At 35.2% G+C, this 13431-nt stretch overlaps 1 protein-coding gene across 5 annotated transcripts in view; it reads right to left on the bottom strand.

The window, feature by feature from the left end:
• The window catches only part of LOC128655986 (adhesion G protein-coupled receptor F5-like), a 206526-nt gene that overhangs the window by 41843 nt on the left and 151252 nt on the right, over positions 1–13431 (bottom strand). For all 5 annotated transcript variants that reach the window (XM_053709610.1, XM_053709608.1, XM_053709609.1 and 2 more), the window contains one exon: positions 10295–10491. In XM_053709610.1, the coding sequence (XP_053565585.1) occupies positions 10295–10491 (197 nt within the window). The remainder of the gene's footprint in view (positions 1–10294; positions 10492–13431) is intronic.

The following is a 13431-nucleotide window of genomic DNA, read 5'->3' on the forward strand; positions in this document are numbered from 1 at the left end:
TGGCAAGCTAGGGGTTAATGGCTCTGAAAATTAAATTAAATTAACTAAATTAATTAACTAAATTAACTAGCAAAAAAGTACAGCTATGCTACTGCCAGTGATTTATAGCGATCACAGGCAAGCTAGGGGTTAATGGCTCTGAAAATTAAATTAAATTAACTAAATGTTTCTGAAAAGAGCCTTTGGGTTTTTAAAAAATTACAACAACAAAATTAACCCCTAAAAAAATGCACAGACAGCAAAAAAGTACAGCTATGCAACTGCCAGTGATTTATAGCGATCACTGGCAAGCTAGGGGTTAATGGCTCTGAAAATTAAATTAAATTAACTAAATGTTTCTGAAAAGAGCCTTTGGGTTTTTAAAAAATTACAACAACAAAATTAACCCCTAAAAAAATGCACAGACAGCAAAAAAGTACAGCTATGCAACTGCCAGTGATTTATAGCGATCACTGGCAAGCTAGGGGTTAATGGCTCTGAAAATTAAATTAAATTAACTAAATGTTTCTGAAAAGAGCCTTTGGGTTTTTAAAAAATTACAACAAAATTAACCCCTAAAAAAATGCACAGACAGCAAAAAAGTACAGCTATGCAACTGCCAGTGATTTATAGCGATCACTGGCAAGCTAGGGGTTAATGGCTCTGAAAATTAAATTAAATTAACTAAATGTTTCTGAAAAGAGCCTTTGGGTTTTTAAAAAATTACAACAACAAAATTAACCCCTAAAAAAATGCACAGACAGCAAAATGCAGGAAAAAAAAAGTGCACCTATGCTACTGCCAGTGATATATAGTGATCACTGGCAAGCTAGGGGTTAATGGCTCTGAAAATTAAATTAAATTAACTAAATGTTTCTGAAAAGAGCCTTTGGGTTTTTAAAAAAATATAACAACAAAATTAACCCCTAAAAAAATGCACAGACAGCAAAATGCAGCAAAAAAAAAGTTCACCTATGCTACTGCCAGTGATATATAGTGATCACTGGCAAGCTAGGGGTTAATGGCTCTGAAAAGAGCCTTTGGTTCTATATTTTTTAACAAATAAAATAAATAAATCTTTCTCTCTGCTAAATACAGGTCTCTCTCTCTCTCCAACAAAATGGCAAGTGAGGAGAGGGAGAGAGATCCACACTGATCATAGTCAATATTTACAAATATTGACATGATCAGACAAATGGGGTATTTTATTATTATTTTTTTTTTTTGGGTGGGAGGCTCAGATTGGGTGACCCTAGCTTGCCCCTATGATGAGGCAGGCTAGGGACACCCCCAGAGGCCCCATGATGCACTGGGCATCGTCATCTTGGATGCCTAGAGAAGGGGGAGGGGGGGGGCTATTTTAGGCTTTTTTTTATTTTATACGTTTTTTTTTAAAATCAATTTTGCCTTTTATTTTATAACTAACTAAGTGCCTCGACCCACCGAGGCACTTAGCACACAAGCAGAGCATCGGAAGCGTGTCCGATCGCTTCCGATGCTCTGAAACACTGCCGGGCTCCACGTGGAGCGAAACCGGAAGTGATCACTCGTGGGGGAGTGATCAATCCGGTCCCGGCACTCGGGAACAGTATTGCAGGATGCCTAGACCTCAAGGCAAGCCTGCAATATTGTTAGAGCAGCTGGAAGCAATTTCGATCGCTTCCAGTGCTCTGTTTAACCGACGACGTATGCCATACGTCCTCGGTCGTTAAGTGCTTTTTTTTTGAGGACGTATGGCATACGTCGTCGGTCGTTAAGGGGTTAAAGCAAAATTGCAATCGAACTGTGACACCTCCCGTGCTAAAATAAATAATATAAAAAAACAAAAAAACAAAACCAAAAATGGGATAATTCCCCTTCCTCCAAACTCCCCACCCCCCTGCCTCGGCTATCCCCCCCAACGCTCCCCTCCAAGCTGCTCAATCCAGCTATGTGGAAAAACGATTAATAAAGTCAACTCTGCGAAGCTCACTGATGACAAAAAGGGAGCAAGAATTAGTTTTTGGAGAGCCCTTGAGTAGGATAAAATAACCGGAGACCATCTCCACAAAAACTTCCTAATTTTCTTCTCCTTGACATCGTAGAGATGATATGATTCAAACACAATTTGATCTTGAATTGTTTTGAAGACTATCGCTAGCCCTGGTAAATGTCTGGCTTTCCAATTTTTAAGTATACAGTATCTAACTGCTAATATAATTGTATTTAAACTATTTATAGTATTAATATTAAGTACATCATTAGGCGGAAAAAGGAAGATGATATCCTGCGCAGATAAACCTATTGTAACTTTATATAGCTTGTTAAACCAGTAGATAATTCTCAGCCAGAGAAAAACAAAATACTAATGGCACTGCTGAGATTTGGAAATTAGGGTAGCCTATTAATCACTGGGTTTATAAATAGAATATAATATCCACAGATTTGTATTTATGGCCCAGATTCTATATATTACAGGGTGGCTGAGGTGCTGTGTACTGGTTTAGACAAACAGACAAAATCAATCCGAAGATTGAAAGAATGTACACCTGTTTAGCACTCTTTCCCTAACTTAGGGTGGCAATGGTTGGACAATATCTAGGTTTCCTAGAGGAGGAAGTGCGCACAGATTTTTAAAATATAACCTTTATTGGGTAATTTAAGAGTAAAAACACAAACACAATCCACATACATACAATTATGTTAAAAGCACAGGATTAATTAGGGCTGGAAGCAGTCCAATATTATTTGAATCTGGGAACAGAAGAGGATGAAAATCATAACAATTTTGTGATGAAATTGCTTGAATTTGTGCTAAAAAAGAACTACTTCGTTTTTAATGACCAATTCTATCTGCAAACAAGGGGGGCAGCCATGGGGACAGCTTGTGCACCAACTTACGCCAACCTATTTTTAGGTTGGTGGGAGCACAATACTGTCTTCATTGATGACAATGATGAGTTTACTCAACACATCCCCCTCTGGCTAAGATACATAGATGATATCTTGCTAATCTGGGAAGTACCCAAGGAAAAACTGGATATATTTTTGACGATTCAAAAACCGAAACAATCTGAACATTAAACTAACCTATGAATCCAGCCAGACTGAAATTTCTTTTTTGGATTTGAGAATTTTCAAAAAAAGCAATGGCATGTTGGGGACAGATTTGTATAGAAAGAAAACAGCTACCTATACAACACAAGTGCACATGCTCCATGCACAATCAAATCTCTCCCAACTGGCGAGTTTCTAAGGGTCAAAAGAAATTGTTCAGAACCAGAGTTATATAAAATCAGAGCTCAAGAAACAACAGATCGTCTTAGCCAGAGGGGGTACAGTAAAACTCTAATCAAAAAAGCAAAGGACAAGGCAAGAAAAACAGAACGTCAGAATCTATTGAAACCTAAGATTCGTATAAATGACAACAAAACCAGATTAGTACTGACCTACAATGCACTAAGCAAGGAGGTAATTCACATAATCAATAAACACTGGCACATCCTGCAAGCAGATAACACTTTGGGTCAGTTTATAGGACCCAGAGCAGACATCAGTTACCGACGTACAAAAAATCTAAAAGATTTAGTGAGTCCCAGTCACTATACTCGCAAAAAGAAAACTACGACCAGCAGCATAAAACCTGGTTCTTATCCATGTGGAAACTGTATCAGCTGTAAATTTCTGAAAAAAAACAACATCAATTACAGATAGATTTGATAAAAAACATTCAATCAAATCTTTTATTAATTGTAACACCACAGATGTAATTTACGTCTTACAATGCAAGTGTCCAAAAATCTATGTCGGGATGACGACACGTAAATTGCGCACGAGGCTACAAGAACATGTGCGAAATATCAGAAACGCAGCCAAAGATTTAAAGAACAAGAAGGCCATTTCATCAGTAGCACAACATTTCATCAAGGAAAGGCCGAAGGGCTAAGATGTTGTGGTATACAAAAAATTAATTTTGGAATCAGAAGAGGAGATAAGGAAACAAGCTTACTTCAACATGAAAGCAGATGGATTTATCTGCTTAATTCCATACAACCTAATGGCCTAAATGAACATATTAATTATTTTTCATATCTTTAAGATATGAAGAAGGTGAGAATTCTCAGTGAATAGTAAGAAGTAGGCAATATGAACAGAATTGAAATAAGATTCTGTAAAAATTAGGAATAATTCATAAACATCATTTATTCAATAGTGGCACCAGAATTGATACATTAGTCACAAGTTTATCATCCTTACTAGCACGGCATTAACATTCACTTATAATCCCTCACACATTATGAGTATCCTCATTCCAGAGTTCAACACTTCCTTTTTGTAAACAAACCTTTTTTTCTTCATCACCATAGATTAGCACAATTTTTGTTGAGTTCACCTTTTCACTTTAATTCATGCTCAGACATCTTATTTTTTAGTGGTTGAATTTATTATTATTCAATTCACTATCCTCTTTATTATTATTATTTTTAAGTGTAGTCACTTAGTAATCTCTAAGGTCACTCACTTTCACACCACACAGAAATTTAAGACTAGCACGTTCAAGCTTCAGATTGCACTATCCCTATATTCAATATGGTGTTATTTTCAAAGAATAAATAAACACAATAATTTCTTACTAATATATCTGTAGATTATAACTACATACCTTATTATCAGTTCTCTGTATCATATTTTTAAGATATACAGACGAGTCAGAATATGTATGTAAACACAATGATCATTTCAGACTACAATTCTCATCGATCATCATATGTAACATCTTTTACTTTAAAAACATACAGAGCAGGGAGAATGTGTATGTAATTATATTGACTACGTCAGACTGTATTTTCCCATTTCTTCATTCGCTATTACTTGCGATATCTTCCAGCATAAAAATAAGAAATTATTACCTTCTATTTGATAAATATATATTGGAGCCTAAAACTATATTTTGACGCAAGCTCCTACTCCTGTGATAAATTCCTCTGATCTAAACTCTTTTTGTCTCATATATATCCTGTATTAAATTCACACGTCTGCACTACCTCCTAGTGTAGATGGTTACAAGATGACTAAAAATGACATATATTGACCACAAACAACATGTTTTATGTTTATCCATTTTTATTTATTTTTATCTCCTTAAGATAACTAATCTAACAACAGAAGATCTTGTCTTGTTTCATACAATAATTTTCATTCCGAGTACCTTAAATATAACGTACTTATGAGAAGACAGCCTTGTCCTATTATATTCTCCCTTGCATGCGCATAAGCTGTTTCACAGGGAGTAATTGGTTCTCTGTAACGAATCTTCTGACTTGCCCAATGACGTCAAAGAGGAGGAGTGGTGCGGGCCAATAAAAAGACACATATTCGGCCGCGCCGTACCCTTTGAGAAAGCCACGTTAGTGGCGAAACATGTCAGGGAATTGTTTGCCGTGAATGCCTTCTAGCATTTTTTAACAAGCAGGAACCTTGGTCCTGAATATTTAAAACAAAAGTAGTTGTAAATATTGATAAGCTAACTGATCTCGGAGTTGGGATTTATCTAGCAACAGTAATGTTTATTTAACCGTTACCAGCAGTAAAGTTCTATCACAAGGCTAATAATATGGGGCTTGAAAAATAGTATATAATACTCCTAATACCCAACTAGTACTATCTTTTACACAGACTTAAGACTGCTAGTTTCAGGTGTTCAATACGGAACAACTTAAGCAATAACTTATTCAAGTGTAATATATAAACTCTATTCATATCAGTTTATTCACGTTACTGCTATAACCGCCATGTGTGAATAAGACACACTAAATATCGAGTTTAATTTAAGGTTGTTAATACAAATATTGAAAATATTACTTTATCTATCTTATGTGAACACACATTTCCAATACTTATTTCATCTAACTGATTGGTCATAAGAATCTATCAGTAATGGTAAACGCTAAAACGCAGCAGTGATATTCCATCTATCTCTTGTGAACACACATTCTGAATAGTCTTTTTAACCAACTTACTAGCTATAAGAATTTATTAGCAATGCAAAATGTTAACATGCAGCAGTGAAATATAAGAGCCATTCAGATAGTGCTTCTCTTTATTTAATCACGAACAGTCTGTTTAAAATGCTATTCACACAGATTGATATAATTATAATGTAACAAAAAAGGAACTCTGCTTAAATACTGTGCCATAGCAACCATTACACCTAGTACAAGGAAGAGATAATACATTGTGTCCAATAAATGACAAATCCAAAATTGAGCTGAGTTTCAGCCATACATTAAACCTTCACTTGGCAAATCAAGTAGTATATGATATAGTGCAATCCGAAAGTAATTAAAACTTCCACTCTGAATCCTCATGCTGCGGCATATACAATTTTATATCTGGTACAAGCGAGACAACTGTATGCTCACATACCTGAAATAAAGTATCACAACCTCAATTGAACTTTGAATCATAGAAAAATAATAGCAGAGTCCACGTGAAAGTGGCAAAAGCTTTAAAAAAATTACACAATTCTCAAGAGTATTAGTTCACAACTGGACTTCCATAGATACTCCTGATCAATGATTTATTTAAGTTGATTCACATCCAATGTATGTTACAACTACCTTTCATATTTTGTGATTATTGGAATAAAACCAATTGACCAAATCCTGTGCTTTTAACATAATTGTATGTATGTGGATTGTGTTTGTGTTTTTACTTTTAAATTACCCAATAAAGGTTATATTTTAAAAATCTGTGCGCACTTCCTCCTCTAGGAAACCTAGATATTGTCCAAACATTGCCACCCTAAGTTAGGGAAAGAGTGCTAAACAGGTGTACATTTTTTCAATCTTCGGATTGATTTTGTCTAATTCTCAGCCAAAGTTGTCTAACTTTCGGGCATGTCCAAAACATATGAAGTGTATCTGCCCTGCCATGTGCACATCACGGACACAAATTAACCACCGAGGAATGAAACTTAGTTATTTTCCAAGGTGAAATGTAAAAATTATTGATCAATTTCATATGTGATTCATTCCAAGATACCGGTACTTTACATTTACGCATAGAATCAAAGCTCTGATTAATTATTTCATGATCTACTGAAGGAATTATTGAAGACCAAGATTTACATAGATTATCTCTAATTAGCAGACTCTGTTTGTTCAGCATAACATCATACAACAGGGAAATCGATGAGTTCCCTGTTGAAATTTTTTGTATACAGAGCTTGATATGCGACCATGCCATTATGTCCGGGACATGCCACTTCTGCGCTGAAATAAAGTGACGGATTTGAAAATATGCAAATAAACTGGACCTGGGTATTCCATATTTACTAAAGATAGCCTCTGCTGATATCATTTGATAATTTTCATCCAATAATTGTTTTACATATTGTAGCCCTTTTTAGGCCCAGTCCTTAAATACTTTTTTGCTATAGCCCTGGCAGAAAACTAGGATTACCTAAAATAGGTAAAAATTCAGAACAAGAATAATCCAAATCCAAAATTATACAGAATTTTTGCCACGCATGAACAATATTTTTAATAGAGATAAGACAACTAACATTCTGCGGCAATTTCTGTACTTGAGAATGTAGTATAGCTTTTAGAGAGAATGGGGCAATTAAAAAAGTTTCCAACTCTTCCGATGATACTATATTGGATCCAGTGAGCCAGTCTATCGCTAGTTTGACCATAGAAGCCAGGTTATAGAGTTTAAGATTGGGCAAAGCTAACCCTGCTACTCCTGTATTCTGCATTAATTTTTCCAGAGCAATTCGAGGCTTTTTATTATTCCAAATAAATTTGGAAAATAAAGCATTAATTAATTTCAAATCCTTGTTAGATATGAATAAAGGAAGATTCTGCAGTGGGTAAAGCAAACGAGGGAAAATAATAGATTTAATTAGATTGACCCGTGCTGTCAAGGAAAGAGGAAACGCCGCCCAGAGTTGTAAATCTAATCTAATCTTTTGAAAAAGAGGCACGTAATTATCTCTATACCAACAACTAGGATTTTGATGCAAGACTAGACCTAAGTATTTAATAGTGTCAACACGCTTAAATGGAATGTTAGGAACTTCTATCTGCGTATTGTTTACGCACATTAATTCACTATTTTCTAGATTTATCCTATACCCAGAAAAAGAACTAAATAATAATTATCAATTTTTCTTCGTTCTCTTGCTATCTTTATTTAAAAAGCAGGAATGTGATGCATAGGAGCCGGCCCATTTTTTGTTGAGAACCTGGGTTATGCTTGCTTATTGGTGGGTAAATGTAAGCCTCCAATAAGCAAGCACTATCCATGGTGCTGAACCTAAAATGGGCTGGCTGCTGAGATTTACATTCCTACTTTTAAAATAAAGATAGCAAGAGAACGAAGAAAAATTTATAATAGGAGTAAATTAAAAAGTTGCTTAAAATGTCATGCTCTATCTGAATCATGAAAGAAAAGATTTGGGTTTAGTGTCCCTTTAAGCTTTTTTTATTTTTTTTACTATTTTTAAAGGGACAGTCTACAATAGAATTGTTATTGTTTTAAAAGATAGATAATCCCTTTATTACCCATTCCCCAGTTTTGCATAACCAGCACAGTTATATTAATATACTTTTTACCTCTGTGATTACCTTGTATCTAAGAACCTTCTGACAGCCCCCTGATCACATGACTGTGATTATTTGTTATCTATTGACTTGCAGTTAGCAATTGTGTTGTGCTAAATCTTAAATAACTTTCTGTGCCTGAACACAGTGTTATCTATATGGCCCACGTGTACTATCAAGTCTTTTGTTGTGAAAAACAATTTAAAAAGCATGCGATTAGAGGCAGCCCTCAAGGGCTTCGAAATTAGCATCTGAGTCTGCCTAGGTTTAGTTTCAACTAAGAATACCAAGAGAAAAAAGCAAATTTGATGATAAAAGTAAATTGGAAAGTTGTTTAAAATTACATGTCCTATCTGAATAATGAAAGTTTAATTTTGACTAGACTGTCCCTTTAAATATATATTTTTTCACTTTTTTTCCAGATCCCCAAGACATATACCGTTAGAAAAGGTTAGGTGATTACCTTTCCAACGGTGGGTCTTGACGGTTTGTAGCTGCTTAGATGCCTGTGATACAAGCTTCTAAGCATTGTATTGCATTGTAAATTTTAAATAAAGTTGCGCGGTGACGTCATCACGTCATTGTGCGTGACGTCACAGCGCAAAACAGAAAGCCCCAGTGATGCCTGACACTATACAGGCCCGATCGCCTGTCGATGGGAGCCCCAAGATTGCCTTCAAGGTGGGTGAGTGCTAGCGATGGCTCGGAGCCGTCGTCAGCACCTGACTAGGAAATTTGTGACGGCTCAGTGCCCTCGTTAGCACTCAAAGGGTCAAGGGATATGAAATCCATTCCTACTATACCCATAATAGCCCTGTTTAAATGGCTTTATTAATTATTAGCACATATCACTATGATTTTGGAACAAAAAAGTTAATTTCAATTTAACCCATGTCACTTATTTTTATTACACACTGTAGAAACAAAACATCTGGAATGTAATTGATTGTGCTGATCGAGGGCCACTGTATTAGTAATTTTAATTTTCCTTACATTAAAATATTCTGTTATTAATAACTTAACAACGGAAAAAAGGATTTTCTTGAGTTCCTTTTTTTTTTTTAAAAAACCCCCAAAAAACACGAATAAGGGTTTTTAATGGCTGAAGTTATGAGGTATTGTGATCACTTTTAAAAACATGCACACAATATTGTAAGTTATTTGTACCATGTTATTTAATGGGTCAACACAAAAAAACACCATTACTACCCATTTCCCAGCTTTGCACAACCAACATTGTTATATTAATATACTTTATAACTTTAAACCTCTACATTTCTGCCTGTTTGTAAGCCTCTTATCACACACTTTTTATTAGCTTTTCACACCAGGGGTGTGCTAGTTCATGTATACCATATAGATAACATTGTGCTCACACCTGTGGGTTGCACTAATTGGCTTAAATGCAAGTGAATAGATAATAAATAAAGTCATGTGATCATGGGACTGTCAGAAGAGGCTTAGATACAAGGTAATCATAGAGGTAAAAAGTATATTAATATAACTTTGTTGGTTATGCAAGACTGGGGAATGGGTAATAAAGGGATTAGCTATCTTTTTAAACAATGAAACAATTTGAGTTGACTGTCCCTTTAAGCCAAACATTGAAAACAATTTGATCAACCTCTACATTTGAAATGCACTGATGTAATGCTGCTTTGGTATAGACAATGTTTAGTGTTTACAGGCTCTTTATTTTGATTAATAGATAAAATAGATAATGTTACCTTAATTTCTGCAAATTGATAAAGAACAACAACAGGAAAACAATCCTGTTCCTTGACCCATTCACCATTTTTACAGTTGTAGGTAATGTTTCCCGTCAAAGTTGGATTCTCTTTGTTACACAATATTATAATTTTCTCACCAGAGGGAATCTCTGGAAGGTCTTTATCCTCTTTACAAGTCTGTGCTTGAGGATTCCCTATGTGTGAAATAAAAATATATTTGAACAGATATTGTTAGATAGATGTTAACTAACTATTTCTGCTATTTCAGTTAAATGAATAGTCTAGTCAAAATTAAACTTTTATGATTCAGCTTGAGCATTCAATTTTAAGCAACTTTCTAATTTACTCCTATTATCAATTTTTCTTCGTTCTCTTGGTATCTTTATTTGAAAAAGCAAGAATGTAAGCATAGAAGCCGGCCCATTTTTGGTTCAGCACCTGGGTAGCGCTTTCTGAATGGTGTCTAAATGTAGCCACCAATCAGCAAGCGCTACCCAGATTCTGAACCAAAAATAGTCTGGCTCCTAAGCTTACATTCAAATAAAGATACCAAGAGAACAAAGAAAAACTGATAATAGGAGTAAATTAGAAATATGCTTAAAATTGCCTGCTCTATCTGCATCCTGAAAGTTTAATTTTGACTAGACTATTCCCTTAAAATGGTCAAAAATATCCAGTATTTGATCATGTATTTAAAGATACTGATAGAACAAGTGGGGTGTGATAAAAAGCTCATTCATCTTTAAAAGGATATAAACAGTTTTATTGTTGTAATAAAAAATAAACACTAAGTAGTGGATTATACTTAATAGAAATCATTGCATTAAGTATTATTTATCATTTTATAAGGATTCTAGCTTTTCTTGTTTTTGCATGGTTCATTACTGACCGTCACAATCCCACAAGGGGCTGGGGTATCTACAGGAAGGTGTATCTAGCTTGTCATAAATCTTCTAGAGTGGCTTAGTGCTTAGTGAATGCAACAGAAACAGGCAGTCAGATTTGCCCATGCCCAGAAGAGGCAGATTGCATCTTAAAGGGACATGAAACCCAACATTTTTTTTTCATGATTTAGAAAGAGCATGTGATTTTAAACAACTTTCTAATGTACTTCTATTATCTAATTAGCTTCATTCTCTTGATATTCTTTGCTGAAAAGCATATCTAGATATGGCTGCTGATTGGTAGATGCACATAGATGCCTCGTGTGATTAGCTCACACATGTGCATTGCTATTTCTTTAACAAAGGATATCTAAAGAATGAAGCAAATTAGATAATAGAATTCAATTGGAATGTTATTTAAAATTCTATTCTCTACCTGAATCATGAAAGAAAATGTTTGGGTTTAGTGTCCCTTTAAGTTTAAAACATGCCAGCTGTCTCATCTCCCTGATGGTAGGGGCTACATTGAGAATTTCTAAGTGCTCATTTTGCACACAAAAAAAAGTATATTGTTTTACAATTTCTTTTTACACAATCTGTTTCTTATGTTTACTTTGATTTAGATTAGAATATTTGTTTTTACTAAAGAAGCACTGTTTCATAACCCTTTAAGGGACATTCCAAAGTAAAAATGGCATGCTCTAATTTGTTAGAGCATGTATGTTTTGTATTATTGTGTTTAAATGGCTTAAACACATATAAAAGTCTTGCTTCAGAGCTGCAAGCCAGTGATTGGCAGTTATTATTATTATTATTATTATTGTCATGATCAGTTATTTGTAGAGCACCAACAGATTCTGCAGCGCTATGTGCAACTGTCCTTCCTGATTGGCTTACTAGCCATGATCTGCTTAGTGGGACTTTATCTGTGTGTTTAAACCCTAATGATTCAGAGCATTTAAGTTTTAAATTACATACCTAAACATTACCTAAATTATTCCTATAAACCCTAAGCTAGCTACAATATAAATAATAGTTACATTGTATCTAGCTTAGGGTTTATTTTTATTTTACAGGCAAGTTTGTATTTATTTTAACTAGGTAGAATCGTTACTAAATAGTTATTAACTATTTACTAACTACCTAGTTAAAATAAATACAAATTTACCTGTAAAATAAAACCTAACCTAAGTTACACTAACACCTAACCTTAAACTACAATTAAATAAATAAAATTATTTAAATACAATTACCTAAATTACAAAAAAAACAAACACTAAATTACACAAAATAAAAAACAAATTATCAGATATTTAAACTAATTACACCTAATCTAATAGCCCTATGAAAATAAAAAAGCCCCCCCCCAAAAAAAAAAAAAACCCCTAGCCTAAACTAAACTACCAATAGCCCTTAAAAGGGCCTTTTGCGGGGCATTGCCCCAAAGAAATCAGCTCTTTTACCTGTAAAAAAACACAAACAACCCCCACAACAGTAAAACCCACCACCCACACAACCAACCCCCCAAATAAAATCCTAACTAAAAAACCTAAGCTCCCCATTGCCCTGAAAAGGGCATTTGGATGGGCATTGCCCTTAAAACGGCATTTAGATCTATTGCTGCCCAAACCCTAATCTAAAACTTAAACCCACCCAATACACCCTTAAAAAATCCTAACACTAACCCCCGAAGATTCACTTACCGGGAGAAGTCTTCATCCAAGAGGCAAGATGTCCTCAACAAAGCCGGCATAAGTGGTCCTCCAGATGGGCAGAAGTCTTCATCCAGACAGCATCTTCTATCTTCATCCTTCCGACGTGGAGCGGCTCCATCTTCAAGACATCCGGCTGATTGGAACTGACAATAAAATGCGAGTTCAATCCTATTGGCTGATTGTATGAGCCAATAGGATTTTTTCAACCTTAATTCCGATTGGCGGATAGAATTCTATCAGCCAATTGGAATCTAAGGAATGCCATCTTGGATGACGTCACTTAAAGATACCTTCATTAGTCGGGTAGTCGTCATTGGAAGAGGATGCTTTGCGCCGGATGTCTTGAAGATGGAGCCGCTCCGCGTCGGAAGGATGAAGATAGAAGATGCTGTCTGGATGAAGACTTCTGCCCGTCTGGAGGACCACTTCTGCCGGCTTCGTTGAGGACATCTTGCCGCTTGGATGAAGACTTCTCCCGGTAAGTGAATCTTCGGGGGTTAGTGTTAGGATTTTTTAAGGGTGTATTGGGTGAGTT

This window comes from Bombina bombina, chromosome 4 (genome assembly GCF_027579735.1).
Source record: "Bombina bombina isolate aBomBom1 chromosome 4, aBomBom1.pri, whole genome shotgun sequence".
Lineage (NCBI taxonomy): Eukaryota > Metazoa > Chordata > Amphibia > Anura > Bombinatoridae > Bombina > Bombina bombina.